Source organism: Carassius auratus, unplaced genomic scaffold (assembly GCF_003368295.1).
Source record: "Carassius auratus strain Wakin unplaced genomic scaffold, ASM336829v1 scaf_tig00216435, whole genome shotgun sequence".
Taxonomy (NCBI): Eukaryota; Metazoa; Chordata; class Actinopteri; order Cypriniformes; family Cyprinidae; genus Carassius; species Carassius auratus.
In genome coordinates, this window is record NW_020528570.1 from 79,847 (window position 1) to 98,448 (window position 18,602).

General features: G+C 36.5%; 1 protein-coding gene across 1 annotated transcript in view; it reads right to left on the bottom strand.

Annotated features, from left to right (window-relative positions):
- Positions 1-18,602, bottom strand: part of LOC113098159 (SH3 and PX domain-containing protein 2A-like) — an 82,496-nt gene that overhangs the window by 59,190 nt on the left and 4,704 nt on the right. Inside the window, exon 2 of the mRNA XM_026263112.1 lies at positions 10,700-10,780. Within this exon, the coding sequence (XP_026118897.1) occupies positions 10,700-10,780 (81 nt within the window). The remainder of the gene's footprint in view (positions 1-10,699; positions 10,781-18,602) is intronic.

Here is an 18,602-nt window from a genome sequence, read left to right on the forward strand (position 1 = left end):
GTCAACCATGTCGGTACACAAATGAACATATTTATATTACGCATTTTTTATTTTGGTCGCGCATGCAGACCACTTATGTGAACCACTGTATATATATATATATATATATATATATATATATATATATATATATTTATATATATATATACCAATAATAACTTTATTACTCCCAATTGTGACTTTTTATCTCATATCATCTTGATTTTAAAATTGATCTCACAATGACCTTTTTACACAATTTAGCTTTTTTACTCAGAGATGACAAAAATGTTCTATAATTCTCATTTAATATAATTTAATTCTAAGGCAATGGATGAAAAGATGCAACAAAAGTACAACCACTTTGGTGCAAGAAATCTTGAACCACATTGTAAGTTACCTTCAGGGAAAAAAATACACAAAAGTAACAGAAGGAAGCGGACCTTGAAAGAGCCTCAAACAGAAAAAGAAACTCAGTCCATGCTTTGTTGAATGTCTACTACAGCGAGAGAGAGAGAGAGAGAGAGAGAGAGAGAGAGAACATGTGTGTATATATCAGTGTGTGCCAAGGGACTTCCCCTGGGAGAGTGGCAGTGCCCAAAGTGTGTGGTTCTGTGTGTGTCTAGTGTAACCAGGTGCAGAGAAAACCCTAGCAAATCTGGGTCATCTGAGAAAACCAACACTTCACATACACTGGACATATAAACGCAACCTGATCTCATTCCTACCAGAGACATAATTACGTATTCCACATCTGTACATCACAATGACTATATCCACACAGAAACAGTGCTTCAAAGTCAGACACATTCAATATTCCGAGCCTCTCTGAATAGTTTCCATGTTTTCTGCCAACCAGTCTAACTTCAGCACAGAGCATCAAACGGAGGGACGAGCCCATCCCAGCGACAGTGTATGTATAAATTGTAGGGTCAAATCTCCAGAGGGAAGAGTTTAAACAAACACAGTCCTTCCTCTCAGAGAATTACTTTTACAACTAACTCAGTTTAAAGCTGGCTTCCCGTGCACACCCTTCCTTCTGGGGTTTTGTGTGAGTGTTTGGCTGAATTGTAGACCAAAGACAGATCCATTTATTTATTGTGTGACATTATTCACAAGATTTGTACCACACGACTTAGATAACATTCTCAAGTGACTAAAACATATAGTAACTGAAGAAGTGTTAGTTCATACGTGTATAATCTCAACCTCAGTTGTCTACAATCTGCTCCAGAACCGCTTAGATGTCGTCCATGGAGCCACTGAATGAATGGAAGGGAAATATTTGACTATTTTTATTCTAATAGCTTACAGGCTGGTTTCAGTCATTCGTACGCTTGCTCAAAGCTCATTTGTGCGGCAATACAGACTGAAAGTCTACGAAAACATCAAAAGACATCAGAGAGGAGGTCAAAAGCCCACAGTCTGGCACCAACAAAAATGCACAAATAAAGTCACATTCTGACACGTGAGTACACACACAAGCATGACCACAGCCACAACAGCAAACACATCAAAAGTGTTCACTTCATTACTAGATCCAGAGCATCCATCACCACACTGGCGCATGAGTCCAGATCACAAAACTTTACATCCAAAGCTTATGGAGGCTCTCCAATTATTTTTATTCTAAGCATTCAACTTTTGTCACAGATGGTTCGTTAGGAAAAATAACAACAGAAACAAAAGAAAGCAGCCTAAATTGGTTTGCAGATCTTAACTGATCTCACAACCTGATCAGGCTGGTTTGTTGGCAGATATTAGAGTGGTTTTAACTTTTTTTTTAAGCTGAAAGACCAGCTTAAACCAGCTAAGAACAGCAAGCCTATATATTTTTTTATAGCTATTAATATTTTGAAGAATATTGATAACCAAACAATTGATCTCCACTGACTTTCATTGTATTCTTTTAATGAGAACCGAAACTATTTAGCTACTAACACTTCTTAAAATATCATCTTTTGCCTTTCACAAAGAATGCCACAGTTTTTATGATCTCTGCAGCAACTCCAGATATTTTAGTTTACAGGGAATTTAATAAAAACGTTTAAATTCATAAAGCAATTAGAGAGATCTCTTTCTCGCTCTCTGGTTGGTCTTGAAACTTAAAACATCAACTAAAAAGTTAAATAAAGAAATAACTCGAGTAAGATGGAAACCTCCTTCTAAATGAACTGGACTGTGAAACACTAAATTTAGTCCCTCTCGCTTTTCTCGCATGCACAGATCTGGCCTCAGATCAGGAACCAAGGGCAACTTCTCTCTTCACCACAGGCTCAAAACCCTCCATTGTCCCTTTGAGCACAAGGCCAGTGTGTCTCTGAAGTGTAGGTGTCGGTCTTCTGACTACAACTTGACCTTGCTCATGAAACAGGCCTTTATCCAGCTTCAACAATCAGGCTCCTTCTTCCCACACTGACATCAGGACAGCGTGCAGAGCGGAGCGGAGCGTCCCTGAATGCCCCCAAAGCGCTGAGGCTCTGAGTTACTCCAGCTGCTGGTGGAGATGTGGTGTGCCTGCCGTGCCCTGTGGTCTAGACACCCGTTTTGGACTTTCGGGCCAGGCAATGCTGCCTACGCGTTCCCAAATCTAGACTGAGTGACCCTCCATTGGCCAGAGAGATCATCCAGTGTCAGACAGGTTCATGTTCTGAAACATTCTGAGGACCAAGGAGTGGTAAGAGAAGTAGAGCATTCATGTCGAAAGCTACTTCAAAAAATTTCTGAGCAAAACATCTACAATCTAGACTAAATTTTAATGATACTTTAATATATACATGTGAAAAACATGCAAAGGAAAGAGAAAAAGGCATGCAATATTACCGCACTATATATTTGGCATAGTGCTGTACAGCGGTTGTAGATGTAACCAGTCTGATCATTTGCTGTATGCATATGAAATGCAAACATTGAAATATAATGTTACATGAATACAGTTTCTTGCTTTAAAAAAATGAGGAGGAGAAATCAAATTTATCATATATGTATCAGTATCAATACTGTCATTATTGGCCTTGATGGTACTTGATGAAAAGATGCCCCTGAAAATATCATTTAAAATACATAAATAAATAAAAATTTTACTTAATAAAGAAATAATGCCTTTAATGTATTGCTTAAATACATAAATTCTAAAATAAAATAAATAAAATAAAATAACAAGATGGAACTTGTTAAATAGATACCTTTAAAAATATATTATTTAATAACATTTTTAAATAAAAGAAGACGGTACTTAATAAAAAGAGGTGAAAAAATAATAAAAATAGACTTGTTACAAAGTGCAAAATAAAATAATTTAAATAAAATAAGATAGCATTTTAAAATAGTATATACAATAAAAATAAAAAAATAAAAAGCATAAAATTAAAAATAATCCAACAAATAATAAAATAAAATTTAAATTAAATAAAATAAAAGTATGTGACATATATAAAGTTCACAGCATAGAATCTCTTAAATATGTCCAAGAATTTTACACACCAGTCTGTTATTTTGGTGAAATTTCCATGCCCCAAATCATGATATGACACAAAACTAAATATGATTGGTTGCTTTACGTATTCCATCAAAACGGCCAAGGTTCCCAGACCTTCTGCCGTCAGTCTTAAAGTCTGGCTACACGAGACTACCTATAGAGCAAGAAAATCAGATGTTGTCATTTTCACTGTAACATGTGGTCCCTTTACACAACATCATCTCATCTCATTCAGTGCATGCTAAATCCTGCAGTCAGCTGATCTTAGTTTGGTCTTGGACAGAGTCAGCTTAGATGAGAGGACAACGCAAGGCAGATGTCATGACTGTGTTGTTTTGTCAGGTGTATTGTTCTTATCCCGATCGTTAAAGCCTAGGGAGCCTGCATTTACACCTAGGCCTTCAGATCACTCAGAAGTTATCAAGAACCCCACTACATTGATTACAGAATGACGCATTATTCTCCCTTGTGCTTCATTTGTGCCTTTCACAAAAGGCTTTCATTTTATAGTTATTCCAGACTGTGCAAACCTAGCTACATATTTCAAAACAGACGTCAGTGGGTTGTTTGAATGACTAGTAGTCAACTAGTTGCTCATAAGGAAGCCCTGATTTTTTTATGTTTTTCACAGAAATATCTTATATACTCACCAGCGAGGCATTTACTTGATCAAAAAAACAATGAAACAGTAACATTTTCATTTAAATGCTATTTATTCACGTGATGTAAAGCATAATTTAAAGCACCAGTCTTCAGTGTCACATGATCCTTCAGATTTCATACTAATATGGTGTTTTGATGTTTTTATATTTTTGTAAAACCAATTATACATTTTTAGGATTCTCTGGTGAATGCAAAATTCATAAGAACAGCATTTATTTGATATAGAATATTTGTAACACTAGAAGCATCTTTATTGTCATATTTCATTCATTTAATGCATCTTTGTTCAATAAAAGTAATGCATTCTTTTTTAGTATGCTAAAACCCTAGCAGAAAGGTTGTCTCTAAATGCATGGCGTTTAAAAGATGTCTGTTAAAAATAAAGATTAAAAATCCAGTTTAACTCAAGAATTGACTAGCCAGTTGATGGATGACCAATCAATTTATCCCAATTTATCCCTAACCCTGTCAGACCAACTGTTTGTAATCCTTTTCCCAGTTTCTGAACAACTGTTCCATTTATTATTTCCAATTTATCACCTTTTTCCAAATAAATATAGGCTAAAAGGGACCACAAATTTGGAGTGAGGGTGGAAAATCCAGGATGAATCCCCTCCCGCATTATGCAGATGTCAAGCCTCTGCAGTGCTGTACGATAAGATGAAAACCTGAGTGTACTACAGTACTGGATCACGGCCAGATCACCTGACAATGAGACACACCCACCTCCTCTTAGGAGTAACCTAAGCAGCAGAGTTCACCTCGAAACATTCTGCTCACGGTACTTAATTCTGTACCCGCACATCCACATGGGACAGAGGCCTTAGATTTAACCTAGAGAATCCACTCTAACCAATCTCCAAGCTTAGAGACTGATGCAAGCTTTACTTTTTATCACACACTTGCTACTAGTCTGCAGTTTAAAATGGCCTTTATGTACTCTTGAGTTGGCTATAAACAAGCTCTGTGGGTGGTTGCTCCACAGAGACCAGACAGGACAAAATAAACCTGAAACTTCACACAAGAACCTAGAAGTACAAACAATACAGGCTTCCTGATATATATCCAAGAATATACACCCACCCCTTAAGAAAACTGACCATAGTGCTTGCATAATAGCCATAGTTTTACTGTGGATAACCATAGGTAAAACAATCATCACTACTTTTAGATCACGGTTAAGTTTCAACAGTAATACTTATGTTATGGCCTCAAAATGCATTTACCATAATGCATGATTTGTACAGTAATACATTTTCCTAATACATGTATGCATCACATAGCCAACTGTATATGTATGGCTTTTCTGTAGTAAAATTGCTTGGTAACACACCTGGTACAGCACTGCTACGAGTCCCGTGAAAGACAACGAGTCATGATAAAACAGCTCAAACACTTGCAAAGGCAACTGAAAATGTCATGGTTGCTTCAGCAAATGTGTTTGTATCTCATGTTTGCTGTTAGGGCACGGTTTATTGTAGCTGGTATGTTATTTTCAAATGCGATAGAGTATTTCATCTTTGAGCTCCACTCACTGGACATTTCATTTCCAATCCAAACTGATACATCAACAACAAAGGGAACAAAATGTTGCCAGTTTCACATGCTTCGGTTTCGGATAAAACTTAACACTGTTTTAGCACTAGTTACTAAATATTTAACTTTGCAAGAAGCAATGTAATGCCATTTTGCAGCAATGTTACCAGGCAGGCACCAGTAATTTGTATTTATTATAAAAGAAAGAAAAGCTTAAGCACATTAAGAACTATAGCTGCATGTGCCATTACTATAATAAAAACTAAGAAGATTATTTAGCAGGAATCTACGACATTTGCACCAAAATGCTTCAGTTAGTGCTGATAATAAGGATATGTCAGATGGCTTATCCCTTCCAAACATTTACCATAGTTTGCTGTCAAACTAGCACAGTTCCAAGCTTTATTGTGGCCTCTCTTTTAAACAGAGTAGGAGGCTTTCAGAATCTTTCTGGCAAGGCAAATACTGTACTAGCCTAACCACAGTTTTATTGCTCTATCAACTGCAGTAAGCATGGTAGGCTGTTTCATTGTAAACTATAGTTACTATGGTAAATGTCTTTAAGGGATAATTAAAGGACATGCAGAATATGATAGCATTTGTGAAGGTACAATTAAGGCCAAACTTGCAGACGTTGTACATTTGAGTCTGCACGTGTGTTTGGATAACTAAAGACCTTGGCTCCGCTAACAGAAAATTAGCTGAATGAAAGCACAGGACCTTTTTCTTGGCCAGCATGACTGATATTGTTTTAAATGAACTGTGGAGCATTAGAAAATGGTTAAATAGTGTTTAACCAGCTGCCAGTGTGTTGGGGAAGCTTTTAAGCACAGCTCACTTGTCTAACTCGGAGTTCAACTAAACTTCATAAACAATGAACAATGCTAATGCTAACCAGCACATTAGATAACACTTAACACTGAAAGATAACAGGATTGATGACTGTACTAAAACAAAACAAAACCATCCATTGGCACATTTACCAAACATTTCATTTACCTCTTTACTTCTGTTTCAGACAACAACATTTGGCGTTCATTCTTGCTACAATCTATATGTTGCTAATATTATAAAAGGAACTTTGGGAATTGAATAAATGAGAGCCTGTCAGTCAGCTATAGTTGAGATGAACACAGTGCTAAATGTGTTAAATAGTATTCACAACGTTACTATTGATTCAATGTGCATTTAGAGTGCGTGATGCAAAATTGCTGTAAAAGCTCACATGTACAGTATACAGTGAAAAGCCCTCATAAAACACTTTTTCACAGTCTCGCTAGTTTAATATAAATTAATGCTCAAAGGTTTTTGGTCGTTCATTGTTTTTTTTGTCTCTAAAGCTCACTAAGGCTACATTTATTTTAATAAAAATATACAGTAAAAAAAAACATAATATTGTCAAATATTATATTAAATAGAATGTTTAAAAGAAAAGCCTTTATTTGAAATCATTTGAAAGTGTAAAAGTAACTTTTGCCCATTTTAATGCATCCTTGCTGAATCCAAACTTTTAAACAGTAGTGCACTCGCTATCACTGTCCCAAACACACAAACACAAACCTATTTACAAAGAAACTACTATTTGCAACAGCAAACCCAAGCTTAAATACTAAAACTACTAACACTAATGAGCAGGGTCAGCACAATCAAGTATTTTATACATTGTTTGAATGATCTAAAACATCTGCTGACATCTCATAAAAGGCACTTCCCTTTTCCTTACGTTTGTTATTGTTCCTGTATGGAGAGGCAGGAACTCAAGAGGAGGGAACTGATTGACTGGGTTACTCCGTCCTCTCAGCTTATCAATGGAGGCTTTGACTTCACCCAGTACACAACATGGCGGCCATTAGTCTTCTGTTAAACACTGGAGTCTTTGAGACGGAAGACTAATCACCTCAACAGACTGTAGATGGATATGGAGGAACCAAGGGGGAGCCCTAAACTCCCTACATACACAAATACATCCCTAACACAAACAGTACTGAGGAACAGTGAACCATGATATCCGTGTAGACGTAGTGGTGTAGTTCCAAATCATAACCATTTTCAAATACCATGGTATACAAACTACTTCAAAGTTACTTTAAAGGGGGGGTGAAATGCTCGTTTTCACTCAATATCCTGTTAATCTTGAGTACCTATAGAGTAGTACTGCATCCTTCATAACTCCAAAAAGTCTTTAGTTTTATTATATTCATAAGAGAAAGATAGTCTGTACCGATTTTTCCCGGAAAAACACGACCGGCTCGAGGCGTGACGTGTGGGCGGAGCTAAAGAATCACGAGCGCCAGTAGGCTTTTGCGTTGAGAGCGTTTGGAAGCTGTGACATTACCGTGAGGACAAAACCATCATCCAAAACAAACCATGGCTTACAGTCAGATTCAGCCGTTTATTTATGATCCAGAATCAGATCCCGAGGATGAAACTGAACGAGAGCAGCAGCAGCAACGACTCGCTCCGAGCGGGGCTCGAACCCGGGTCTCCGGCATGGGAGGGGACGCACTAACAAGGAGGCAGAGATATTTTAAGCAGTTTTACTCACCGCCTGCGGTTCCAACACACGATCGTGACCCTTTTTCATTGGGATTGCATTATCCTTAAGAAATAAACAATACGCAAATCCGGCATCAAACTGGGCCTTGTTTGTAAAACAAGCATCTTCGAAATGCAGGGAACAAACAAAAACACTTGCACAACTCCGTTGATGCTCTGTAAAAATAAACTCCATCCACTGGTCCCTTAATGCTGTTTTTTTTTTTGGTAATCTGTGCAGGGTTGTCTTACCCTGGCAACCAAAAACACACTTATTTTGTGACTTTTTCGCGACGCTCTCGCTCTGATCAGTGAATCGCTCTGATCAGTGAATGTCTCTGCTGTGCAATACGGGAGCGCGCGCTCTTCCGGCAGAAGTGCCCTTAGGACCCATATAAGGAAATTCCGCTCCATCTAACGTCACACAGAGCCATACTCGAAACTTTCCGAAACTTGTGACAAACCGGAAGGAGTATTTTGGGAACAAAAATACTCCTTCAAACGTACAACTTAATTTTTGAAACTTTGTCCATGTTTAGCATGGGAATCCAACTCTTTAACAGTATAAAAAACTCAGTATGCATAAAATAGCATTTCACCCCCCCCCCCCCCCCCCCCTTTTAAAGAATACAGTAGTATTACTATGAGGCATGTCCAGTACAAGGTTGCTACATTTGACCAATCATTTTCAATAACTTTAATAATTTATGTTTTATACAGAGTTAGTAATCACAAAGTGGAATTTCAAGCTGATAAAATACCAAAATGCTTTATTGTTTTATTAATTTCCATTATTTTTAAGCCTGGAAGATGCCTGGGTTTAAAAATGACCTGAAAATTCCTAGTAATAAGAACTAGGAAGTTGTTTCTGGTTGACTGTTACCTTGTCAAAAAAGGTGTAGATATTGTACATATCCAAAAATATGGCATTACTACAGTTTACGTTCAAAATTATATATGTGACCCTGGACCACAAAACCAGTCTCAAGTCGCTGGTGTATATTTTTTATCAACAGCCAAAAAAACATTGTAATGGTCAAAATTATAAATGTTTCTTTTATGCCAAAAATCATTAGGATGTTAAGTAAAGATCATGTTCCGTGAAGATTTTTGTACATTTCTTACCGTAAATATATCAAAATCAAAATTTTGCTAAGTAAAATGCATTGCTAAGAATTCATTTGAACAAGTATTCATTTCTCAGTATTTAGACTTTATTGCACCCTCAGATTCCAGATTTTCAAATTGTTGTACCATGGGCAAATATTGTTTGATCCTAATAAACCATATATAAATGGAAATCTTATTTATTCATCTTTCAGATGATGTATAAATCTCAATTTTGAAATAACTGACACTTAAGACCACATATGGTATAACTATAGTACATTATAGAAAATTCACATTGCCATGATATATTTATTTAAATTACCGGTAGTTTTTAAAAAGTATAGGATCAGTAAGCTTTAAGGATGCATTAAATCACTCAAAACTGACAGTTAAGAAAATAAAGATCATTTTACAAGACTTCTATTTAAAAATGTATTTTTTTTAATATTTATATATAAAATAATCTAACGTATAAAAAAAAGAATAATAATAATAACCATTTTCAACATATAATAATATAAGAATTTTTTCTTGAGCAGTATATTTGGATGATTTCTGAAGGATCATGTGACACTGAGGACTGGAGTATTGATGCTGGAAATTCAATATTGCCATCGTTCATTCAAATAATAAACAGTTATTTTAAACTCGCACAACCCCAAACTTTTGAACAGTAGTGTAAATCCAAAAACACAACACATACCGCTGAACATGTCCAAAAAACATGACGATGCTATATAACCTTTAACCTTTTTTAGTGATAGACACAATGTAAATAAACCTGTACTGTACCAATTGTACAGACATTTTCATAGACACATGCTTACACTGCAACTAAATGTGCTCAGTCATCTAAACCCTACACACATCCTCATACAACAACACACACACTCTTTCTTCCAGACTTTACAGAGGGGCCTCGCTGCACCTGAAGGGTTGGGTGTGAACGATGTCTTTCCTCCCTTCTGCTTCCAAAGCAAATACTGTTATTGGCGGCGGTATCCTGAGAGCTCTGTCGCAGAATTAGACTTTAATTTGTAAAATACACCCATAAATGTCATTCAGCATAACCACTCGGCTCCAGCCTGTAACGCATGCGCCATTAAATAGCATTTGACTCATATTGCGTTCTTTCTTCTCCTTATTATTCATTCTCCTCTAACTTGCTACTGCTTTGGGAATAAAAATGAACCATTATTAATGTGTCATGCTAATAAAGCACATTTAGAAGTGAGAAAGAGGGAGAAATAGGCATGTAAACTTAAGCCCTGGCTTGCATAAGATCGACATTAAAAAGACATTAAACTCAATTCTGAAGTGAATACCCGAGAAAATCATAAAAAAGTAAGAGAGGTTAGACAGAGAGAGATTGCAACTGTTAAAATTAAGTAAGCCTACCTGAAGGTCAAAGAATTTACTGTATCTTCTGTAGATGATGTGAGATGTGGAGTCAGAGTATGTGACATTGATGAGATACACCTGAAAAGAGAGAAAAAAAAAAGAAATACAAAGAAGGCAATTAGAAACCCAACTATTTATTCTACAGTTTAGTTACACATTTTGGTATAAACTATGATGATTTCAGAATAAAGATTGCTTCTAGCTATGCAAGTCACTACGCTCCGAAATGGGTCAGAAAGCAGATCGAAGTTTTAAATATGCAAATGTACTTTATTTAACCACATTTAAACTCAGTTTATTTAAATTGAACCTAAGCGCAAGAAATGTAATGATGACTTCACAGCGTGGTCAGGAAACAACACTGTATAGTCAGGGACAAGTATTTCCTGCACATATACAATTCCTAACAAACCCAGCTCTATTGTCCTGCATCAGAAACAAAGATCAGACGTTCCTCCACACGGCCACCAACAGACAATACAACATCATGTGGAACCGAGCGCTCAGAGATGAGGGAAACTCCTGTTCTCTGCCCTGCACCCCACTGAGCAGTGGATGGGACAGCTTTCTCGGTCCTCTAAACGCAGGACAAGCGTGATCCGTCTTTCGTGATACACTGCCTTGTTAAAATCGCTCCTAATACAGACTATTGTTTTTAAAGGTTTTAGATGACATTGTATTAAAAAATAAATAAATACTTCTTCCACCTACTTGTACTTAAGGTTTAATAAGGTTATATATGTATAGTATATAAATGACACTACACCCTACAGTGCTATCAGACATATGCATGTAGATACAGGTGCATCTCAATAAATTAGAATATCGTGGAAAAGTTCATTTATTTCAGTAATTCAACTCAAATTGTGAAACTCATATATTAAATAAGTTCAGTGCACACAGACTGAAGTAGTTTTAAGTCTTTGATTATTTTAATTGTGATAATTTTGGCTCACATTTAACAAAAACCCACCAATTCACGGTCAACAAATTAGAATATGGTGACATGTCAATCAGCTAATCAACTCAAAACACCTGCAAAGGTTTCCTGAGCCTTCAAAATGGTCTCTCAGTTTGGTTCACTAGGCTACACAATCATGGGGAAGACGGCGGATCTGACAGCTGTCCAGAAGACAATCATTGACACCCTTCACAAGGAGGGTAAGCCACAAACATCAATTGCCAAAGAAGCTGGCTGTTCACAGAGTGCTGTATCCAAGCATGTTAACAGAAAGTTGAGTGGAAGGAAAAAGTGTGGAAGAAAAAGTTACACAACAAATCGAGAGAACCGCAGCAAACATACTTGTCAAACAAATTTGAATCAAGAATTTTAGTGAACTTCACAAGGAATGGACTGAGGCTGGGGTCAAGGCATCAAGAGCCACCACACACAGACATGTCAAGAAATTTGCCGAACCAAGGAGCTGAGGTGAAGAAGAACTGGACTGTTGCCAGTGGTCCAAAGTCCTCTTTTCAGATGAGAGCAAGTTTTATATTTCATTTGGAAACCATGGTCCTAGAGTCTGGAGGAAGGGTGGAGAAGCTCATAGACCAAGTTGCTTGAAGTCCAGTGTTAAATTTCCACAGTCTGTGATGATTTGGGGTGCAATGTCATCTGCTGGAGTTGGTCCATTGTCACTGCACCTGTTTATCAATACATTTTGGAGCACTTCATGCTTCCTTCTGCTGACCAGCTTTTTGAAGATGCTGATTTCATTTTCCAGCAGGATTTGGCACCTGCCCACACTGCCAAAAGATCCAAAAGTTGGTTAAATGACCATGGTGTTGGTGTGCTTGACTGTCCAGCAAACTCACCAGAACTGAACCCTAAAAAGATAATCTATGGGATATTGTCAAGAGGAAAAGGAGAAACAATAAACCAAACAATGCAGATGAGTTGAAGGCCACTGTCAAAGAAAGCTGGGCTTCCATACCACCTCAGTTTCCAGTGCCACTCAAAACAATCCATAACTGGGATAAACAGACTGACTACCTGACAAAGTACAGTCTTTTTACTTTTTAACTGCAAGACATTTGATTTACATTCAGCACATTTCCTCGCATCTTCTAAGTATATAAGTCTATTACTGGCTCATTTCTGCATGATATTCTTGACCACAGCTCTCTAGCATCAATCCTTCAAATAAATTGCCCCACCAACTGTGGGCTGCAGGACAGTGTGTTGACAGCGTCTCTCCAGGGTGTAAACTCAGTCACGTCAAACCTGTTCAAGGTCTTCTCCGGTGTGAGCAGCATGTTTGAGCTGATCCTGGAAAGAGAAGCATCTGGAAGCTGTATTTGTGACACATGGGATCTAACAGCTTTGGAGATTTGCTGTGATCTTTAGTGATCTCCTGTAATCCCCAACAAGCGTTATGAAGCACAATAGTATGTGTAATGTGTATGTGTAAAAATGGTTTGTTAGATGATAGATGTGAAAAAGTTCATACATCAATAAACATTGCCACATTTTTGCATGTCTGATTACCATAGCACCCACCAAAATACAAGTTACCCTATTTGTTAGTGAAGGCAAGCATCTCTGCTGCTCACTTTTTTCAAACACACACACACACACACACACAAAAACCTTACTATTTAAATTCTGCACTTAGTTAACTCATCATGTTTGTCATACAAAACATGAATGAGACCTGAAATAATGTAGCTTGTTCAGAAGAGGTGTGCTATCATCTAAACAATTACATTTCTGGCAAACGATAAAATGGGCAACAAAAATGTGCTGTATCTGAAATCACCCCATATACTCTTATTAACTATTTCCTACATTACTCCACTAATACAGACCTTTAAAAGAGTGCATGAAAATGAGTGAGTGAATTCGGACAATAAGTGCACCAAAAGTGCTGTGGATGGCATCAAGACACAGGAATTCATTCAACACTCACAGTGCATTGGTGTTCTCTAGTGTCTTGCCGTTCGGTTGCACACTTGTTATTGAGGTGCATTGTGGGACTGAATGAGTGCACTTAATAATGTCCACTATGGTTTCAGATACCATAACAAATGACCGTCTCCACAAATAATCTGCTATATAACGGTAAAAAATGGGAAGTTTTGAAAACAGTCACTGACATTTAAAAAATGGCAGAGCCATTTCATTGACTAGAAAGGCCATAAATTAATTCTCTAACAATCACTCAGAACGCTTACCAACCACATAGCAACATTGTGATGCAACATTTTGCACCTAGAAAAGAAAAAAAAAAACATTGCATTGTGGCATCAGATTTTGCACCTAGACCATGGTAACCACAAATTAACCACAGTTGATATGCAATATGCTGAAAAACCATGATTCCTACACTTTTACTATGATTAAGCCATGGTTAATTTTTTAAGAGACCCATCTACACAGGAACACACTAACACCTCTAACACTGTGGCAAAACATCTGAACGTTTTATTAAATTTTGTTAAGGCATTGATAATTCTAGAACTCAATATAAACACAAGATACAGAATGTGAAATAAAAATACACAGACAACTTTCACATGTCCAGAGCACTAGCATTCAGCCTGCAAACACATAGCAGAACGCTAACAGCCTCAACATCGTGGCGCCAAGTTTTGCACAGACAAGCATCATTGACAATTTCATCAGTTAAAATTTTACAGTAACAGTTCTTGCAGTAACTGTGGTGCCTGTGGTTAAAAAGGAAGAGATTGTTTTAAAAGATAAGAAATGTTTTCCAGTTCTGAAACACTGAAACCTTCAAACTAGCATTAGTGAACCCAAACTTTTTTCTCACACAATGTTTAGCACAACGGAGTCTGGGCTGGATTATTAGACAAGCAAATCGTTTGATTTACCTCATCTCCATAGTCTGTCATGTATCAAAGATTATGTCATGGACCATAAAGTGGGAAGCGGGCAAGCGGCATCAGCTTTTCTGTGGGTAATGAAATATGACTGCTATCATATGAAACAGGCAGATGTTTGTGGCGGAGCTGCAGAGAGAGTGAGAGACAGATAGAGGACGCTCTGATTTGTGCTGTGAGACAGACGGCTTACATGCTTGTGAGTATTTGCATTGTGCCAGGTTAAAGTGCCTCCTCTGTTAGAAGAATGCTGGGAAAGGGCCTTGACTAAATGGCTTCATGCTGCTTCCCACAGTGTGTGTGCAGCTAACCAAACACATACACGCTTATCACACACCACGTGCCTAGAAAAGCATGCGAATGTGTGAGATAGAGTGCATGAGAGGCTTTCTTTGAAAGCATGTGGTAAAAAGATACTCCGTGTGTGTGTGAGTAACTCCTACAGGAGTTATTTAAAGACCCCTGACCGGACTGGCATGTATGGTTGCTGATTCTGCCCTTCTCTGCCCAACTGTAATATGTAATTTCACCACAGAGAACAGCCTCAATCATCTTGTGTGTGTGTGTGTGTGTGTGTGTGTGTGTGTGTGTGTGTGTGTGTGTCTGAGACCATCTTCATGGCAACCACAATGGAAACAGGATTGCTGAAAGCCCACGCCCAAAAATATCACTGTCCAAGAGAGCAAAAATAGCTCTGAAACAGAATAGAGTAAGCCAACAGGACATCCACCACAAGTAAAGCCTCTATATTAAACCATGATCCAGACTTCTATTCTAGTCTCTGTCCAACTCACCTGGTCATTCAATTTAAGTTTTTGACCAGCTGTTTAAAAGAACAGTTCACCCTAAATGAAATTCTCACCCTCATGTTGTTCTAAACCTGTATTCATTTCTTTCAGCTGTTGAACGTAAAAATATTTTTTGAAGAAAGCTGGTAACCAAACAATAGATGGTAGCCATTGACTTTAATGGCATGGGGAAGATACTATGTTCAGCAGTAGAAAGAAACTTGGTAGACTTGGTAGAGGGTGATTTTTTTTTAGCAAACTATCTCTTTAATTTAACACCCTAGTAACTGTGTAGTAACACCCTAGCAACCACCCACAACATAGGACTGTGCAGTGGGTTTTTAAACGAGCAACTTCCTCAGAAAATGTCAAAAGCTGGTCTAAATTTCTACACTGTAACTACAGACACCAGTTGATCCACGCTCACACCCAAGAGTAAAAACAACTCCAAGAATATGTAATCACACATTTGCTTATTTTTACTGTTACATGCAGTGGTTTTGTTCAGCCCATTAATTAATTCAACAACCATTATACTATTTTTTTTTAATTATTAAACCATTATTATTGTAATTATTTTACCATTTTTTATTATTAAATATTAAATACAACCTCAATAAAATTAACTGATAATATTTATAAATAATAATAAATTAATAATAATTATCATTATCAATGATCATCAGTAAAATTCTTCTTAAAACATTCAACTAATCAATTTCACTTTAACCGTTTGTTAACATTAGTTAACCACATTATTTACTATAATACGAACTAACAATGAACAGTTACGTTTACAGAAAAAAACTATATATTTATATCTAAAATATTTATATATATTTTGGATGTGATTAATCATGATTAATTGTTTGACAGCCCTATTTCTGAATAAAAATAATAATAATTTTTGCTACTCAATTGTTTGGTCAAGACAAATATTAGATTAATATGTAATCCCAGGGCCGTTTCTAGACACAGGATCTAGACAGTGTCTCAAATTCTGCTCAAAAATCAGTGGTTTCAAAATGCTCAAAAATAAAAACTCAAACATTTCTCTCCAAATTCACTCAAAACTAAACCAAGCCATGCAATCCATATTTCTCTGAAGCATTTTTAGAAAACAAATATGGAAAGAGATATTTAAATAATGAGAGTTCCATGAAGACTTTTGATCTAAGCAAGGTCAAACTCTGAGCAATAAAATGTTCCCTTTGGTAAAAACAAGTGAATATAACATCTGTTCTCTGGCATCGGATTGATTATATCCATTGATGTTGTTGAAAAGAACACAACAAAGAGTCCTGATTTCAAGTGTTCTTCAAAATCTTTAGACATAAAAGAACAGACGTAACACAATGGAGACCTCCCTCTACCAAATAATTATCCCAAGACGGAGTCAGGGAACAAGATTAAGACAAAAGCAGCTGGATTTCGGAACGTCACAGAGACACGGAATATGCATATATAAGCAATAGAGCACATTCAACCATTCAGTCTACACTCCATCTTGTCATTTCCAAGAAGAAAACCCTCATTCTGTCTCCAATGAGATGCAGAGATGCCACACAAAAGCCTTCTTCAAGCAATTCGATACCTGCAGAATCAACAATAATCTTCAAAGTGTGGCAGCAAACAAAGCACATCACCCGCTGATTAAAAACTTCAACTAAACTTTCAAAGATTTGGCCACACACATTTTATACTGCTCATAAATAAACCAAAGTCAGCACAAACAATCTGATCATACGAGCAGGAAGTGTCCTGGAAGACCAAAGAACAAAACTCTGCATTTCATCAAAAACCAAAGCTTTCCTTATAATCATGCATTCAATTACCATCAGCAGAACAGACTTCAGCATGTCCAGCTGAAGCACACATTTCAGAATAAAAGGTAGACATGAAAAGTAGAGCCAGAGAAACTTACTGAAAAGCAGCCGTCTTGTCTTCAGATTTGTCATAAGGAAAAAGGATGAGGAGGTTTTAAGCTTGAAGTCTTGGTGGGGCTTAAAGTACAGGCCTCACCACTTAAATAACTCAACCCCGCCTAAAGATACTATTTCAAGAGACACATAAAAGTCTATCCATCTACCATATTTCCAACCATGGTGCATTCATAGCCACAAAATGGCATTTTATTCAGCTGGTTAAATAGTTCAGATCTGTGATGTGAAAACAGCAACATGTCTATGCTGAGCAACTAGTTTAAGATCTTGTCTAGACATTAGTTGAAGTTAGGATTTTATATCACGTACGGTTTCATTTTTAATGGACCAAGCAAACTAAGGCCAAGGCGAATATACATAACTTCACCTATGCTGGGGTCCACAACTGATAAGAGGGATGGATAGTAACAAAATAAATAAAAATTCATACAATTTTCCACCATTTACTTTCTAAAAACATCTTATTGTCATTATTGTGAAATATTACTGGTGCACACTGTAAAAAAATATTATTATTATTTAGATAAATTTAAAATTATAAAATATTTTAAAATAATTTAAATACAAATTAATTACAATTTAAAATTCATAAAAATGTACAACATTTACTTTCTTAAACATCTTTCTGGCATTATTGTGAAATATAGGTGCACACTGTAAAACAATTAATAAATAAAAAATAAAAACATTAATTATTTAAATACATTTCCAATTCTAAATTAAAAAAAATTCTAAATACAAATTAATTAATAAAATAAAATAAAATAATTTAAAAATATTGTTCATTTACAAAAAAATAAAAAATAATAAAATAATAATAGTTAAATCTAATAGAAATAAAAATGGTTTGGAAATTATGTTTCATGTTATTTGTGTACTCCTTAAACAAAAAAAAATAAAAAATTAAATTAAAAAAACTGTACACAATTAATTGGAAATAAATGGACAGCCCTAATTTTTCTATTTCCACATAATTTTGTCCCTCTGCAAACTACAAATTTCAACACACTGACCGAAACTAAGACCCACAAACTCAAAGGCTAAGTACAGTAAATGTGTTCCTATCACAGCAAATTTGGCAATAGCTCCAAGTCCAGGTCTCAAGGGGTGAGCATTTACTGCACAGTTTAAGCTGTGTAACTGCAGGCGGGTCCACTGGTAATGGGATTCTGGAAAGGAAATTTCCCACAGGAAGTGATAAACCTATAAATCATTAATTAAACAATATGTAGATCAAGGCAGAGAGCTTTCTGATCCTCCTCACTGAGCATTATGATCGACCACGAACAAACCCATTTGACACCCATTCTCTCTACTTCCTTTGCA